The sequence below is a fragment of the Bacillus rossius genome, chromosome 6 (genome assembly GCF_032445375.1).
Source record: "Bacillus rossius redtenbacheri isolate Brsri chromosome 6, Brsri_v3, whole genome shotgun sequence".
In the NCBI taxonomy this organism is placed as follows: Eukaryota; Metazoa; Arthropoda; class Insecta; order Phasmatodea; family Bacillidae; genus Bacillus; species Bacillus rossius.
This window is the reverse complement of record NC_086334.1, coordinates 73,325,766-73,343,281: the sequence shown is the minus strand read 5'-3', so window position 1 is coordinate 73,343,281 and position 17,516 is coordinate 73,325,766. Positions and strand designations below refer to the sequence as shown.

Sequence of the window (17,516 nt, the reverse complement as noted above, 5' to 3'; positions counted from 1 at the left end):
AAGAAGTCCTGATAAGAGGTCCTGATTATTTATTTATTTCTTAACTTTTTAGAGTCATTTTAAAAATTAAAATTTTTCCGAGCTGCTATTAAAAGTGATTAAATATCTCAATATTGATTAAGAATAAAAAAAACGTAAAGGAACTGGCAGTGATCATTACCCAATTTTCACATAGAACGAAATGGCTGGACAGCAATGACAATAAAAAAGAAATTGAAAATAACGAATCCTACTCTATTTACAAATAATAAAAGCACCCAAAATCTGACATTAAGAAGCTTTCATAGAGAAACAGGAACAGACACAATATCTTCAATAATGGAGGGGAAGTAGAAGTAAAAGAAGATTCTGGAATGATAACAGTGATAAACATGCAAAAAAATAATACAACACAAAAATTTACCTTGTTGTAAGGATATCTTAGTGCAGGACCATAAATAATATAATGGGGAGAATGCCACACATTTAAGAAGTTGGGCTGCTAGGCCATCCTGTACAGAATCGATCTGAATTCGACAGAAATAATTCATCTGCAAGTTCATTAAAAGAAATAGTAAATTATTTAATACTTATGGTCTAAACTGCGCTTTCCGAGACATGGCCAAAACTTTAAAATTGGATTTCAATAATAGATGAATGATTAAAATTGTAATTTTTAGGGTGTTAGTATAGTACGGTTTAAACACTTTTCTTAAAAGTAGTATAGGAATGACTGACCTGGGACTGGGTCCTGGGTGTGGATTGTGTGGAGTGGGATTGTCGGTCCGCCATATTAGATTGTGACGTCACGGCGGCCATCTTGTATGAGTGTAACGGGACACCGCGTAACGGGACACAGCGTAACGGGACATAACATAACGGGACAAGTAGATCACGGCGGCCATTTTCTATCCGCCATCTTGGATCCGCCATTTTAGATGACGTAATTGTGTGTTCTCGAAAATTCCGGCGATGTGTTTTCCGACATTTTGAATTATGACGTCACCGTTGCAATTTTCGTTACGCCCGCCATCTTTAACTTTTTTATTTATTATCCGATTTTAATGATTTTTTTTAAAATTATAAACAAAATTAAATAATAAAATTTTAATGAAACATTAAAAAAAAACATACTTTTACGACACGGAGTTCGGAGTCCTCGGTTCGAACCCGACGAGTGCAAAAAAAAAATTTAAAATGGCGCCAGGCTCCTTCCTCAATGGTGGCTGCAGGCAGACTGACTCCCACCACTTTTCTTAAAGCATATATATCGTCACCTAGTATGACGTCATGTCCGCCATCTTGTCTTCGTTGCTGGAGACCACCATCTTGTTTTTGTCGGCAAGAGTGCGCTGACGCCATGTTAGTTTAGTTCTTATCCGCTAAAGTGCAGTAATCATTTATTACTGTGACACCCGCCATCTTGAAATTTGGCCGCCATCTTGAAAATCCGTAATTATTTAGCTAAAAATTCGGGAAAAGTTCCAAAATTAATTAAATAAATCACTCATTAATTTACATATTGATTCGATCGATTCCCGTCCTCGGTTCGATACCCGATTAATGCAATAATGTCTACATTTATATAAAAAATAATAATATCAATAAACCATGTTCAACATTCGTAAAGAGACTTTAAATCCTCTACTACCATCATCCTATCAGACATCAAGACTACCATATTGGAAATTCGTAATTTTAATGCTAGAGATTCGGGTAAAAGTTAAAAATTCATAAAATAAATTTGTAATCCATATAATGATTGATTGGATCGACTAAGGTCCTTGGTTCAATCCCTGGCCGAAACAAAAAACTTTAATTTAAAAAAATACTAAAAAAGTGTTAGGTTTGAGAAAATAAAAACACCGCAAGTTCTTTTAAAAAATACTTTTATTTCATACATACTACACTACTACAAGTACAAAAAAAAACTGACAAATTACTAAAGCCTTCTGGATTCAACGATTCAAACAGTCTTCTTATTGTACGGACTAAGCCTTTTACATGACTTTAAATGTCTATCCGATCCGTTCATCACCGCAGCCAGAGACGGACTGAAGTTCATATCACTTATATAGTCTCATTAGCCGGTACAACACATGAGTCAAATCAATAACCATGTTAATTATACGTCTCGGAGCATTTTTTATAATGACGATGTAAGCTATCGAGACGTGAAATTAGTTTATTGCACTTATTGCACTGAAAGTGTATTCTTTTAACATTATTAGAACAACCGCTTCTTTCATGTCTGCGAGCATTTGAAGCGATAGTAATGATGCGCCACAGTATTTGCACTGATGCGAAGTACGCTCTTCATTAATTGAAGTATTCAATGCTGATGAAACTTCAGCTGATGGTGGAACACCACATATCGAAATCTCCTCCAGTGTTGTCAGAGGCGTTGCCAACGAGATCTGCTCCAACATCGTCGGCGCTGACTTCATGGTTCCCGTAGTCGATGGTACATCCTCCATCGAGTTCGACGTTAAAGTCGGTAAAGATGCCATCGAAGTCTCAAGAACAGGCAATCACACGACTTATGCACCAGAAGTAACAATTTAGGTGATCCTTACACCGTCGACGGCAGTAACAAACTAAGCGTCCTGCTGTCTAGGGCTCGTGTATATACATGAACCGGTTGGAATAATACGCTAGTCAAATCAAAAACAATTTACTAAAATACTAGAGTCAAAACAACAATAAAAAAATAGAAGCACTATCAACAATAAAAAGAAGCACATTTGGAAGCACCATCAAAAAAGGAAAAACAATAGGAAGCAACGTCAAAAAAAGGCAGCACAATTGGAAGCACCGACAACGAAAAGACCGCACCGACATCGAAAAGGCAGCACATTCGGAAGCACCGACTACGAAAAGGCAGCACATTTGGAAGCACCGACAACGAAAAGGCAGCACATTTGGAAGCACCGTCATCGAAAAGGCAGCACATTTGGAAGCACAGACAACGAAAAGGCAGCACATTTGGAAGCACCGACATCGAAAAGGCAGCACATTTGGAAGCACCGACAACGAAAAGGCAGCACATTTGGAAGCACCGACAACGAAAAGGCAGCACATTTGGAAGCACTGACAACGAAAAGGCAGCACATTTGGCAGCACCGACAACGAAAAGGCAGCACATTTGGAAGCACCGACTACGAAAAGGCAGCACATTTGGAAGCACCGACAACGAAAAGGAAGCACATTTGGAAGCACCGACTACGAAAAGGCAGCACATTTGGAAGCACCGACAACAAAAAACGCAGCACATTTGGAAGCACCGACAACGAAAAGGCAGCACATTTGAAAGCACCGACAACGAAAAGGCAGCAAATTTGAAAGCACCGACAACGAAAAGGCAGCACATTTGGAAGCTCCATCAACAAAAAAAAAAAAGGCAAAAAGGAAGCACAAGTTACGAGATCTAAGTCTTAGTTAGAAATCAGAATACAAGAAATAAAAACATTAAATTCTTATAATTTAAATTATTTATTTTATTGCTTTACATTATACAAATGCAAGTAAAACAAGCCATTATTGTATGTAGTCAGCATTTCTCAGTTCCTTGAGTATGAAGGATATTTCTTTGGTGCACGAATAGTTTCCTGCACAAAGCGAACCATGTAGAAGTCTTAGCCGGTCAACCAATATGTTTGGATCTTTCCATGATGTGTAATCATTCCCTTCTACCACCATCTTCCTTGCACCTTTATAATAAATATTACGATCTCTGCTGTCCTCCGTTTTACCACCAACCTCAGGGTAACTTTAATGTTTGAGACGGTGATCATCACAAGCTTGATCAGATTTATTTAATATATCACGTCGTTTCCACCGTTTCGGTCTCAGGACACCGCCACATTCTTCGATCTTGATAGCTTTAGGTGCTTCATCATAGTCTATGTCTTTGTCAACAACCTCAGAGTCACTGTAACAATCACCGTAGAAGGAATCGTCTTCACCCAATTTACCGTAATAATTCGATGTTGATGATGTTGGAGTGTCTTCATCGTCTTCATGCTTCCTATTGAGGAGTCCATCATATTTACAAAGTAGGAAAGATCTACTTGAATTCGGCTGGAATATATTCTCACTTTTCACGTTAAGGATTCTTCCATTGTCTTCATTCTTCCGTAAATCATCAACCTTCTTCAATTTAAGTTCTTTGTCGAGATCGGAAGAGCCAAGAAAATTATTGTCGTAATGCAGATCACTCTTCCTTAGGGTAGTAGATTCATCGTTGTCCTCTAGCTTGTACCCAAGCTTGGCGCTACAAGTTCTGCCATGTCTTTTTAGGCTCTCTCTCCGCGTAAACGACTAGCTACATCGAACACAACTTATCATATTGCGCAGTGGATTTTTAACACAGTCATTCTTCTGGTGTTGTCTTTTTTTCTTTCTCAAGATAAACTCTTTACTGAAAAACTTACACCTATGTTCTTTCGATACAGCGTCAGATCCCAAATCGGAATTCATATTAGTTACTGAGACTAATGTCAGATACCAATTGAGTGTTTTAAATTAAATCCAATATTAAAATAGAAATTTTTTCATATTTCATCAGCGAGAATTAATATATCCCATGCAAAAGTACTTAATGCATGTAGTTCTACTTTTTAACAACAGATGTTGCCACATGTTGCTTGCAGGTAAATAATATTTAGTTCTTTTATGCGGGATGCGGGATGCTCACTAACGATCGCAAAAGAAGGATGGCTTCGCTAGACTCCAAGGAAAAGGAAGTTCGTCTTGCATGTTGGTGCTCCACAGATGTCTCATGGCGTAATATTAATTTGACTGAGTAATGATATTTGTCAATTCCACCTGATAAAAAAAATATTGCAAGTTTTGATTAAGTAGCAGAAAATATCGAATTAAATGTAACTCCAAATAAAATGACATGTCTCATTAGACAAAAAAAATCAATGCAGAACTAAATATTATTTACCTGCAAGCAACATGTGGCGACATCTGTTGTTGAAAAGCAGAACTACATGCATTAAGTACTTTTGCATGGGATATATTAATTCTCGCTGATGAAATATGAAAAAATTTCTATTTAAGTATTGCATCTAATTTAAACACTCAATTGGTATCTGACATTAGTCTCAGTAACTAATATGAATTCCGATTTGGGATCTGACGCTGTATCGAAAGAACATAGGTGTATGTTTTTCAGTAAAGAGTTTATCTTGAGAAAGAAAAAAAGACAACACCAGAAGAATGACTGTGTTAAAAATCCACTGCGCAATATGATAAGTTGTGTTCGATGTAGCTAGTCGTTTACGCGGAGAGAGAGCCTAAAAAGACATGGCAGAACTTGTAGCGCCAAGCCTGGGTACAAGCTAGAGGACAACGATGAATCTACTACCCTAAGGAAGAGTGATCTGCATTACGACAATAATTTTCTTGGCTCTTCCGATCTCGACAAAGAACTTAAATTGAAGGAGGTTGATGATTTACAGAAGAATGAAGACAATGGAAGAATCCTTAACGTTAAGAGTGAGAATATATTCCAGCCGAATTCAAGTAGATCTTTCCTACTTTGTAAAAATGATGGACTACTAAATAGGAAGCATGAAGACGATGAAGACACTTCAACATCATCAACATCGAATTATTACGGTAAATTGGGTGAAGACGATTCCTTCTACGGTGATTGTTACAGTGACTCAGAGGTTGTTGACAAAGACATAGACTATGATGAAGCACCTAAAGCTATCAAGATCGAAGAATGTGGCGGTGTCCTGAGACCGAAACGGTGGAAACGACGTGATATATTAAATAAATCTGATCAAGCTTGTGATGATCACCGTCTCAAACATTAAAGTTACCCTGAGGTTGGTGGTAAAACGGAGGACAGCAGAGATCGTAATATTTATTATAAAGGTGCAAGGAAGATGGTGGTAGAAGGGAATGATTACACATCATGGAAAGATCCAAACATATTGGTTGACCTGCTAAGACTTTTAAATGGTTCGCTTTGTGCAGGATACTATTCGTGCATCAAAGAAATATCCTTCATACTCAAGGAACTGAGGAATGCTGGCTACATACAATAATGGCTTGTTTTACTTGCATTTGTATAATGTAAAGCAATAAAATAAATAATTTAAATTATAAGAATTTAATGTTTTTATTTCTTGTATTCTGATTTCTAACTAAGACTTAGATCTCGTAACTTGTGCTTCCTTTTTGCCTTTTTTTTTGTTGATGGAGCTTCCAAATGTGCTGCCTTTTCGTTGTCGGTGCTTCCAAATGTGCTGCGTTTTCGTTGTCGGTGCTTCCAAATGTGCTGCCTTTTCGCTGTCGGTGCTTCCAAATGTGCTACCTTTTCGTAGTCGGTGCTTCCAAATGTGCTGCCTTTTCGTTGTCGGTGCTGCCAAATGTGCTGCCTTTTCGTTGTCGGTGCTTCCAAATGTGCTGCCTTTTCGATGTCGGTGCTTCCAAATGTGCTGCCTTTTCGTTGTCGGTGCTTCCAAATGTGCTGCCTTTTCGATGACGATGCTTCCAAATGTGCTGCATTTTCGCTATCGGTGCTTCCAAATGTGCTGCCTTTTAGTAGTCGGTGCTTCCGAATGTGCTGCCTTTTCGATGTCGGTGCTGTCTTTTCGTTGTCGGTGCCTCCAAATGTGCTGCCTTTTCGATGTCGGTGCTTCCAAATGTGCTGCCTTTTCGTTGTCGGTGCTTCCAAATGTGCTGCCTTTTCGTTGTCGGTGCTTCCAAATGTGCTGCCTTTTCGTTGTCGGTGCTTCCGAATATGCTGCCTTTTCGTTGTCGGTGCTTCCAAATGTGCTGCCTTTTCGTAGTCGGTGCTTCCGAATGTGCAGCCTTTTCGATGTCGGTGCTGTCTTTTCGTTGTCGGTGCTTCCAAATGTGCTGCCTTTTCGTTGACGGTGCTTCCTATTGTTTTTCCTTTTTTGATGGTGCTTCCAAATGGGCTTCCTTTTTTTGTTGATAGTGCTTCTATTTTTTTATAATTGTTCTGACTCTAGTATTTTAGTAAATTGTTTTTGATTTGACTAGCGTATTATTCCAACCGGTTCATGTATATACACGAGCCCTAGACAGCAGGACGCTCAGTTTGTTACTGCCGTCGACGGTGTAAGGATCACCTAGTTTGTTACTTCTGGTGCATAAGTCGTGTGATTGCCTGTTCTTGAGACTTCGATGGCATCTTTACCGACTTTAACGTCGAACTCGATGGAGGATGTACCATCGACTACGGGAACCATGACGTCAGCGCCGACGATGTTGGAGCAGATCCGTTGGCAACGCCTCTGACAACACTGGAGGAGACTTCGATATGTGCTGTTCCACCATCAGCTGAAGTTTCATCAGCATTGAATACTTCAATTAATGAAGAGCGTACCTCGCATCAGTGCAAATACTGTGGCGCATTATTTACTATCGCCTCAAATGCTCGCAGACATGAAAGAAGCGGTTGTTCTAATAATGTTCAAAGAATACACATTCAAGCAAAAAGTGCAATAAACTAATTTTACGTCTCGATAGCTTACATCGTCATTATAAAAAATGCTCCGAGACGTATAATGAACATGGTTATTGATTTGACTCATGTGTTGTACCGGCTAATGAGACTTTATAAGTGATATGAACTTCAGTCCGTCTCTGGCTGCGGTGATGAATGGATCGGATAGACATTTAAAGTCATGTAAAAGGCTTAGTCCGTACAATAAGAAGACTATTTGAATCAAGGAATCCAAAAGGCTTTAGTAACTTGTCAGTTTTTTTTGTACTTGTAGTAGTGTAGTATGTATGTAATAAAAGTATTTTTTAAAAGAACTTGCGGTGTTTTTATTTTCTCAAACCTAACACTTTTTTAGTATTTTTTTAAATTTAAGTTGTTTTGTATCGGCCAGGGATTTAACCAAGGACCTTAGTCGATCCAATCAATCATTATATGGATTACAAATTTATTTTATGAATTTTTAACTTTTTCCCGAATCTCTAGCATTAAAATTACGAATTTCCAATATGGTAGTCTTGATGTCTGATAGGATGATGGTAGTAGAGGATTTAAAGTCTCTTTACAAATGTTGAACATGGTTTATTGATATTATTATTTTTTATATAAATGTAGACATTATTGCATTAATCGGGTATCGAACCGAGGACGGGAATCGATCGAATCAATATGTAAATTAATGAGTGATTTATTTAATTAATTTTGGAACTTTTCCCGAATTTCTAGCTAAATAATTACGGATTTTCAAGATGGCGGCCGAATTTCAAGATGGCGGGTGTCACAGTAATAAATGATTACTGCACTCTAGCGGATAAGAACTAAACTAACATGGCGTCAGCGCACTCTCGCCGACAAAAACAAGATGGTGGTCTCCAGCAACGAAGACAAGATGGCGGACATGATGTCATACTAGGTGACGATATATATGCTTTAAGAAAAGTGGTGGGAGTCAGTCTGCCTGCAGCCACCATTGAGGAAGGAGCCTGGCGCCATTTTTAATTTTTTTTTGCACTCGTCGGGTTCGAACCGAGGACTCCGAACTCCGTGTCGTAAAAGTATGTTTTATTTAAATGTTTTATTAAAATTTTATTATTTAATTTTTTAATAATTTTTAAAAAAAATCATTAAAATCGGATAATAAATAAAAAAGTAAAGATGGCGGCTGTCACGAAAATTGCAACGGTGACGTCATAATTCAAAATGTCGGAAAACACATCGCCGGAATTTTTGAGAACACACAATTACGTCATTTGAAATGGCGGATCCAAGATGGCGGATAGAAAATGGCCGCCGTGATCTACTTCTCCCGTAATGTTATGCCCCGTTACGCTGTGTCCCGTTACGCGGTGTCCCGTTACACTCATCCAAGATGGCCGCCGTGACGTCACAATCCAATATGGCGGACCGACAATCCCACTCCACACAATCCACACCCAGGACCCAGTCCCAGGTCAGTCATTCCTATACTACTTTTAAAATACTGCACTAATTTAATTGACATGATTGGAGGTAACCCTTTTCCCGGTACATATTCCCAATTATCTCAATGAAATGATTCCACGAGTGAAAGGTTTCGCGGTGGTTGTGTAACTTCATCAGAAGCAAGGAACCCATGTTGAATGCGTGCACCGGTGATGGGGAATGAGTACTTCAGACCACTGCTGGAGATGGAGGAGAGCGCAGTTGTGGAGCTGATGCGCCGCTGTTCCCGCAGGCCGGGCATAACCTCAACCTGTACGTGACGGTGACGGACGGCCAGTACCACACCAAGATCTTCGTGGTGGCGCTGGTGAGCGGGCGAGGAGCTGGCCAGGCCGCCTTGCCGCGCCCCGCCAACTGGCCGGCGGGCTTCGGCCAGGGCGCCACCGTGCTCAAAGGTAGGTCCAGCCCTGCTCCCTGCTCGACCTGCTGTCTGCTGGGCCCTAGCTGTGTACTAGCTGTGTACTAGCTGTGTACTAGCCCGCCGGCCAGTTGGCACGGAGCTGGCCAGGCCGCCTTGCCGCGCCCTGCCAACTGGCCGGCGGGCTTCGGCCAGGGCGCCACCGTGCTCAAGGGTAGGTCCGGCCCTGCTCCCTGCTCGACCTGCTGTCTGCTGGGCCCTAGCTGTGTACTAGCTGTGTACTAGCTGTGTACTAGCCCGCCGGCCAGTTGGCACGGAGCTGGCCAGGCCGCCTTGCCGCGCCCCGCCAACTGGCCGGCGGGCTTCGGCCAGGGCGCCACCGTGCTCAAGGGTAGGTCCGGCCCTGCTCCCTGCTCGACCTGCTGTCTGCTGGGCCCTAGCTGTGTACTAGCTGTGTACTAGCTGTGTACTAGCCCGCCGGCCAGTTGGCACGGAGCTGGCCAGGCCGCCTTGCCGCGCCCCGCCAACTGGCCGGCGCGCTTCGGCCAGGGCGCCACCGTGCTCAAGGGTAGGTCCAGTCCTGCTCCCTGCTCGACCTGCTGTCTGCTGGGCCCTAGCTGTGTACTAGCTGTGTACTAGCTGTGTACTATCCCGCCGGCCAGTTGGCACGGAGCTGGCCAGGCCGCCTTGCCGCGCCCCGCCAACTGGCCGGCGCGCTTCGGCCAGGGCGCCACCGTGCTCAAGGGTAGGTCCGGCCCTGCTCCCTGCTCGACCTGCTGTCTGCTGGGCCCTAGCTGTGTACTAGCTGTGTACTAGCTGTGTACTAGCCCGCCGGCCAGTTGGCACGGAGCTGGCCAGGCCGCCTTGCCGCGCCCCGCCAACTGGCCGGCGGGCTTCGGCCAGGGCGCCACCGTGCTCAAGGGTAGGTCCAGCCATGCTCGGGGGTACCTCCCGTCTCAGGTCATCATTTTGTATTTTCATATTAATCACTGATCAACTTTTACACTTTTTCAATTGTTTAACTTTCACGAAATGAAAAATTATATTCAGAACATACTTTCTGCATAATTAGCTGCTAAAGTTACATTTTTAACGTTTTTGGGTTTGTACAAATAAGGAGAATTTAATTCATTGCAGAACTGAAACTTTTTTTAGGTTTAACTACAATGCCACTGGCTACTTTATGATATGGTTTGCATTTCTATCACAAATACTCATTTCATGTTCCTTGGCTGTCAAAATCATAACAAATTTGAGAATTTTGAAATGCCAGGTAAAATTAATTAATATTTTCTTGAAACTAGTGTCTGCAAATTGTCTGTGTCACTTATAATCAAGTATTTTTTTAAGATAATAATTTTTTAAAATAACTACATTATATCTATTGGGTTAAATATTGGCAAAATATTAACGGTGGCCACGTAACTGTTCGACCACTTATTTATAGCAGGAATATGCGTAGTGTTTGTTTGGAGGCAGAGCCAGAGGTTATCTAAATTTGCCATTACCATTAATAGAACATAAAATTACGTTTCCTACGAAAAATCATCCATTTATATCTAAGAACAAACTGCCACCTTCGTATTTTATTTTTGTTAACTTCTAGTTCCACAATCGAAATCTCTCCTACAGTGAGTGCTTCCGTAAATGTATTATGTTCAAATAAAAAAAAAACTATTTTTAAAATTATCTTATTATCCATTTGATTGTTCAGAAGTTATTAGGCCATCGATTGGTGGGAATGCTGGTCTAGGAAAAAATGTGTGTATCTTTAGAGTAGGCAGGAGCATTAAATGTCATTGCAAGAACCAAAACTCAGCTTGGATACAGAAGGCATCTCTTAAAGGCGGTAGTAGATATCCTACCACATTTTGCTAACACACACTTTTAAAATACACGATAAAAAATTAAATTATCTACAGGAGCTGTGCTATTTAGGAAACATAGTAATCGCCCTTACTTGTGAGACGTCACAGCGGCTACAAACTAGCATTATTTACCAGTTATTTACGTGTTTAGCCATTCTGAAATTGGTTTTCAGTTTTTTCTCCGAATAAACCGAATGAAATTTTAAGATAGTTTTTCATCAAAAGCCGCAAAAAATTCTCCATGTACCTCGAATGATGATAGATACGTATCACGTTATTTTATGGCATATTCAACAACGAGAAGTGGAAACCTATATGCAAAAGTAAATTCTTCCTTTTTGCAAGTACCAATCTTCAATCAAATTTGTACCATGATATATTTCTTTTTAAATTTCTTTGTACAAAATGTTGTGTGAAAGATTGACGGGAATAGAAAACGGAATATGGAGAAATTAGCATTTCACGGAATTGGTAGAATGTAGAAACATAAACAAGACATCGCACCGAACCCAAAAGGACAACGGGACAAGAGATCGCCACAAGAGTTCGAACACCGAACCAGACCAAACACTTACCCCCCCCCCCCCCCCCCCTTTGCCACCCCCAAAAAAAATCTATTGAAAAGGAAATAAAACATTTGACTCGCACTAACGAAAAATAATAAAAAAAATTAAATAAGAGGAGATTACAATATATTTTACAATATTAAAAAAGTACACGCAGATATAGGTACAAGTGCAATTATAATAAGATGGTATGAGTATTAGTGCAGATAAAACCTGAACAGGAAAAAAAACTACTCATATGATTGTGGCCAACAGAAAAAAAAATATTTAAGGGTTATGACTCATGAATCTGATAAAGGCAACTAGTTATTAAAAAATAATAAAAAAATACAAGAAATAGGTTCTTTGACAAACTGTTGTTTTATCCACTTGAACTAAAAAATAAATCGTTTTTAATCTGTGACTTAACAATACAATTAAAGTTTAATACAACGACGGAACACTCCGCACATGCGAGTAACGATTTTAGAGGCTAGGTAGGGCTACGGTGTATCTTCTTTCGTGAGGTAGTAAACGAATAGAACAAGGAGTAAGTCCTCGTTTCTTAACTAACTAAAGTGAGGACTACCTCAATGGTAACACAAATGCACAGACTGCGCTTCAAACATATGGGTGACAATAATCGTTAAATAACAAATCAACTGGAGCTTCAACAACATCAGCTGGGCGAGAAGGGAACACGAAAGTGTGAGGGTGGGGGAGTACACAAAATTACCACGGCGGTGCATACCACAAATATCCAGCACCATGAAGTTTCGCTGAACAAGCGCAAACGACAAAAATACTTAATTAAGTATTCTCTTAAATTTAAAAGACTCTACTTTGAAACATATAGTTTCCCATTTAGTAATTGACATGAACAATTCACAACTACGCTCAACTGTGCACAGGCCATACTTCCTACAGATTGATGCACACAATAAAACAGCATTAAAAAACATTTGTTGTCTGTAGGGTCGGTTTACGGACGATAGTTTAAAGTGACAACGTCATAACAAAACGATGAAATGATTGCATACTTTTATGAATAAAATTGAATCATCTTTATTGAATTATCTATATTTTGTATGGATACAAAGAAGGAGTGAAATGAAATCTACAGTTTAATTGATAAATTTACTTTTATTTGCACTCATTAATTCAAATATGTTTATTACTTTAAAGAAGAGATTATTTTAACTAAAACTTTTATACATTTTGCTATTTACCTTCTTCCAATCTGTGTTATTCTGTTAAGGATAGGACGATGATAGGAAAAGTAGGAAACGAATGGGAGTGTTTCAAGTTTAATGTGCCTCAAAAAAGTTAAATCGCTGGTTGTTCCGATCGAGTGGAAGAGAGATAGATGCGGCGCAAGCGTACAATGAGCGTAATGGGACACAACGTAACGGGACAATGTGCGTAACGGGATACTTTTTCGTGCGTGCAGCTGGCGTTCATCGATTTATTAGACGTTGTAACGTCAAAAACTTTGTTTATTATTGGTGTGGCTTGTCCTTATTTCTCAATGTGGAGCTCGTAATGATGTTCCCGGAATGTTCTACCGGTGCACGTCCGTACAACACGGCATCTGTTGCCTTTGCTTTGCGGCGAGGACTGTACATAACAAGCAATCAGCCATGTCTACTACTGGGCCACTAACAAGCTGCATTCGGCATCTGTTTGCTCGCGGGAGCTGGACCGCAGTCTGTATCTGATACGTCCTGACCAAACCTCTAGCACGGTCAGGGAAGGACTTCAGTACTCGGAACCCACGTCGTGAATTGCGCGTGATTAACACTATTACGTTCGTACGACCCACAATAATAACCGAGTCACGCATCGTAACACCTAAAATGATAGACCTGAAATATAAACATTAATGCACGCACAACACTAAATAAATTAAAAATAAGCAAACAACTCGCGAAACTCGAAAAAAGAAAGAATTCTCGTGCCCAATCGAAATACAAAATGTCACGATCCGCAAGCGCAAGATAGAGTTCACTGCGGAATCGAGAATGAAAAAAAAAAAAAAAAAAGCGTAAACCCTCGTGGCCAAACTGACCTGTAAGTATGCCATCAAGCTAAAGCAGACAATTATCAAAACTTTACGAATACTTAAGAATAAGTTAATGCCGGAGATAATTTTCTAGGGCTGTGTGGATGGATCTTTTTGACGGTGCGGAGGTGAAGCGGTACCCAAGCAACCACAAAGGAGAGGAACACAACAAGGAAGGACGAAAATATCTCGGCTCAGAGCGGCTTGCTAAGTGATGGCGGAAAATAAAAACATGTCCGTTGGTGAAGCCGCCACCACGTGGAGAAAGTGCTTGTATTTTTCCCGTAAATGGAATATATATATATACATATTATATATATAATCTGTAATATTTTCTTAGTCATAAGGGCAGAGCAGTTACGTATGTATAAATTTAATTCATTAAATTACCTTAAGGTTAACTGGTGTTGAGTTCACGATATCTTCTATTTTATTAGAAGATAAATGATTTGGTTTCAGTAACATTGAAATATATTCATGCTATTCACACGTAGTAAAGTTATGGATTGTACTTAAATGTCTCTTACGTAATTCCTCTTTATTCTAACCTTATGTTTGCTTCCGCCTCCCGATGTATCGGACACAATCTACCAAAATAAACGAACACGGCTTTGGTCGACCGGCTCGATGTGCTTGACGATAACACGCTGAGGAAAGTGCTGCTAGGAAGCAGGTGAGGTAATATGCTTGCTGGCAAAACCCCGCCTCCGGTTATACCAGGAAAGCTAAACGTTAAATCACACAACAAATGAGACTGAACAGACGAGTAAACAGGAATCGTGTTCACTCATGGTAAGTTAGTTTATTTTAACTAAATAGGAATTATCATTTTAGGCCTACATGCTTAAAAACACTTTTATAAAGTATTTTAAGAACCAGTTACTACATAGCATAGCATGGAATATAGGTAAATTTTTATAAAGTAAAAATATGTTCCCCTGAAAATGTAGATTTTGACCCATTGTTATGTCCTGTTATGATTCATAATTAATATCTTGTGTGAGTGGCAGGCACAATGGAAAAAATTTAAATTACATGGGGAAGAAAGACCCTTTATCTCTCACCCCCCCCCCCCAAATAAATATAAAATATAAGCACTTTATCTATCACCGTACGGAATCTTGCAACAAGAACTATAGTGCAAATTATATTCAGGTTAAGCAAAATTAGGAAGAAAAAATATACCGATAAAATTTAATCGTTAACTTTTGTTCACTGGAAGCCACTTAAAAATTATATAGTACAGTAAATAGTTGTCATTATTTAGTAAGGGCTTACTAAAAAGGGATACATATGATTTGCTAATGTAGGGGAAAAGCTAAGAAGATAAGAAACCCTAAATTATTGCCCTAATGTTAACATTTGTTTAACGCGAATAAAAAGCGAATAGAATAAATTCTCTATTATTTAATTATATTTAATATAACATCATTCCTAATGAAAAAAAGTAAATGAGAAAGAAAAACGTTGACAGGTTTGAAAGAGGTGAAAGAGGCAAATGAGATCAGGATGTAATAACATGTGGAAATTGTGGCATTGAAACTGGTTTTTAAAATGACACAAAGGGGATATTATATAAAGGTTGAAAGTGAAGATAAATGATGAAGTGCACCTATACAGGCGTAGGGAGGGCGAAAGCGCCGTTATGGCTTCAAAGAGTCAAAGAGTTCGCAAAGGTATCGTTGACAAAATAGAAGCATAAAAATTTACAAATGGAAGTATAAATATAATGCAGAAAATAGAGAGAAATTAAAATTGTGTGAGTTCGGAAGACTGATGCGATAAATGAAATAATAAAACCAATAAAACAATGAAACAAATTAAACAATAAAAACAATAAAATATGTCTCTTTTCATCCTCTAAAATTAAAAGTGAAGCATGATAATCCTGTTAATTTTATTCCCTAAATAAATTATCTACCAACCTTATTTTTTCTCTTAAAACATGGTGGTTCAATTAAAACTGATACTTTAATGACAGATCAATATTTATTAGTTCTTTGACCATCCAGAATAAAAATAAAAAAACTTTTGTGACAGCTTCCAAATAATTAACTGAAATAACTTAGTTCTATTCTGCTGTTAAACATACAATATCGTAACAAAACAAAGCTGTGTGTGATTTGAAAACAAAATGTTTTATTTACTAACACATACCTAAGTCGTAAAGTACAGCGTTGTTCCACTGTCAGAAACAAGCAGTAACGTTAAAAATGTTATTTTAAATATCTGAAATCTTTTAACAATCCTACCACGAATTATTGTACCCTTAATTATATGATAAAGCACCATGATATCTTAAAGGCTGCTTCTATCTCCCAAGTTCTCCAAAGTGTTACAACAATTATTCAACAATTAAAAAATAACATTTTTATTTGATTGTGATCCTAGTATAGACGGTAATTAAAATTTAACAAACCCAATAAAATGAATTCAAGAACTTATTTCTTCCCATAATTTTAAACCATTTATTAACCATGGATAAACTTATAATTCATAATTTATGATCGCAATATTTAAAACAAACAGTGTGAGTCGTACTACTACACTAAGGTTTACGTACCATCCATAGCATTCCTGCTTGAATTCAGTACAGGTTCAGGATTGCACAAACATTTTAATGTCACTTTCTATTTACTTTTTAACAGTTTAAGCCAATACTAGGAACTGGGACATCATGGTTTTAACGATATTTCGGATGAACTTTACATTTACCGTAGGCTTATTCTATGTTTATCGTTACATAAATCGAGTCATCTCGACACCGCGTTTATTCGTTAGCGCTTTAACGACAGGGAAAAAGTCGAGAGTAATATTAAATTAAGCACTCCTCATTCTGTGGCCATTACCAGCTTTCCAGCCACTGTTAAATCAGCGATATCTCTGGACTAAGTGTTCTCAGCTTCGATGATTTTTGTCTTTGGTTTCCATTCTTTTCCTTAAAGTGAATGTTACTTGTGGAGGCGGAAAAGTCTGTGTATTAAGGATCGTGACGAAATGATTTAGATTCTTTCTAATCCTTGGTCATTATAACAAACAGTGAAGATACACCAAAATTGACGACCTCGTAAAACATTATTTAAATTTTTTAAAAAATAATATAACAGTCAAACCAATATTTGAACTATCATTAACGAATAAACGAATTAAAAAATAATTTCCATTCCATTTTTTTCGCGTGCTAAGTCAACTTGCGATAAAACTCAACCACATTTGCAACGAAACTTGCTTTTTTATTACGCTTTCGAGCTAGGGGCATTTGAGAAAAAATTAATTTAAATTCACCCATTATATTGATGCATCGCCGATTGCTGCATTTATACGGCGGCACAACGATTTCAAAATCATTATAATCACCACAGTTATCCAACCGGCAGTTTAATCAAATTACTCACACTCTTGCTAGCAGAGCTGTAGCAAGATTACAGAAATAGATTAAGCTCACTTACGGCCCAAATGGGCAAAGAAAACATATAAACAAAGAAAACAAATATAAACAAAGAAAATAGATACAAACAAAGAAAACAGATATAAAAACCCTGCCACAGGTCCAACTATATGAGTTCGTTCCTATGTAGTAAATTTCAAAACACCCAGTGAGTTACTTACCTTTCTGCGTCAACTGTCGCAGACAAACTGGGCTTTTCTGGGACCTCGTCCTGGCGGCTATGCCACATAAAGAGGAAGAAGAACAGCCGGCTGTAAGGCCAATGGCTATCGCCGTTGACGG

General features: G+C 38.9%; 1 protein-coding gene across 1 annotated transcript in view; it reads left to right on the top strand.

Moving 5' to 3' along the window:
* Nucleotides 1–17,516, top strand: part of LOC134533468 (tyrosine kinase receptor Cad96Ca) — a 213,513-nt gene that overhangs the window by 129,969 nt on the left and 66,028 nt on the right. The window contains exon 3 of the mRNA XM_063370992.1: nt 9,186–9,348. Coding sequence (XP_063227062.1) covers nt 9,186–9,348 — 163 coding nt within the window. The remainder of the gene's footprint in view (nt 1–9,185; nt 9,349–17,516) is intronic.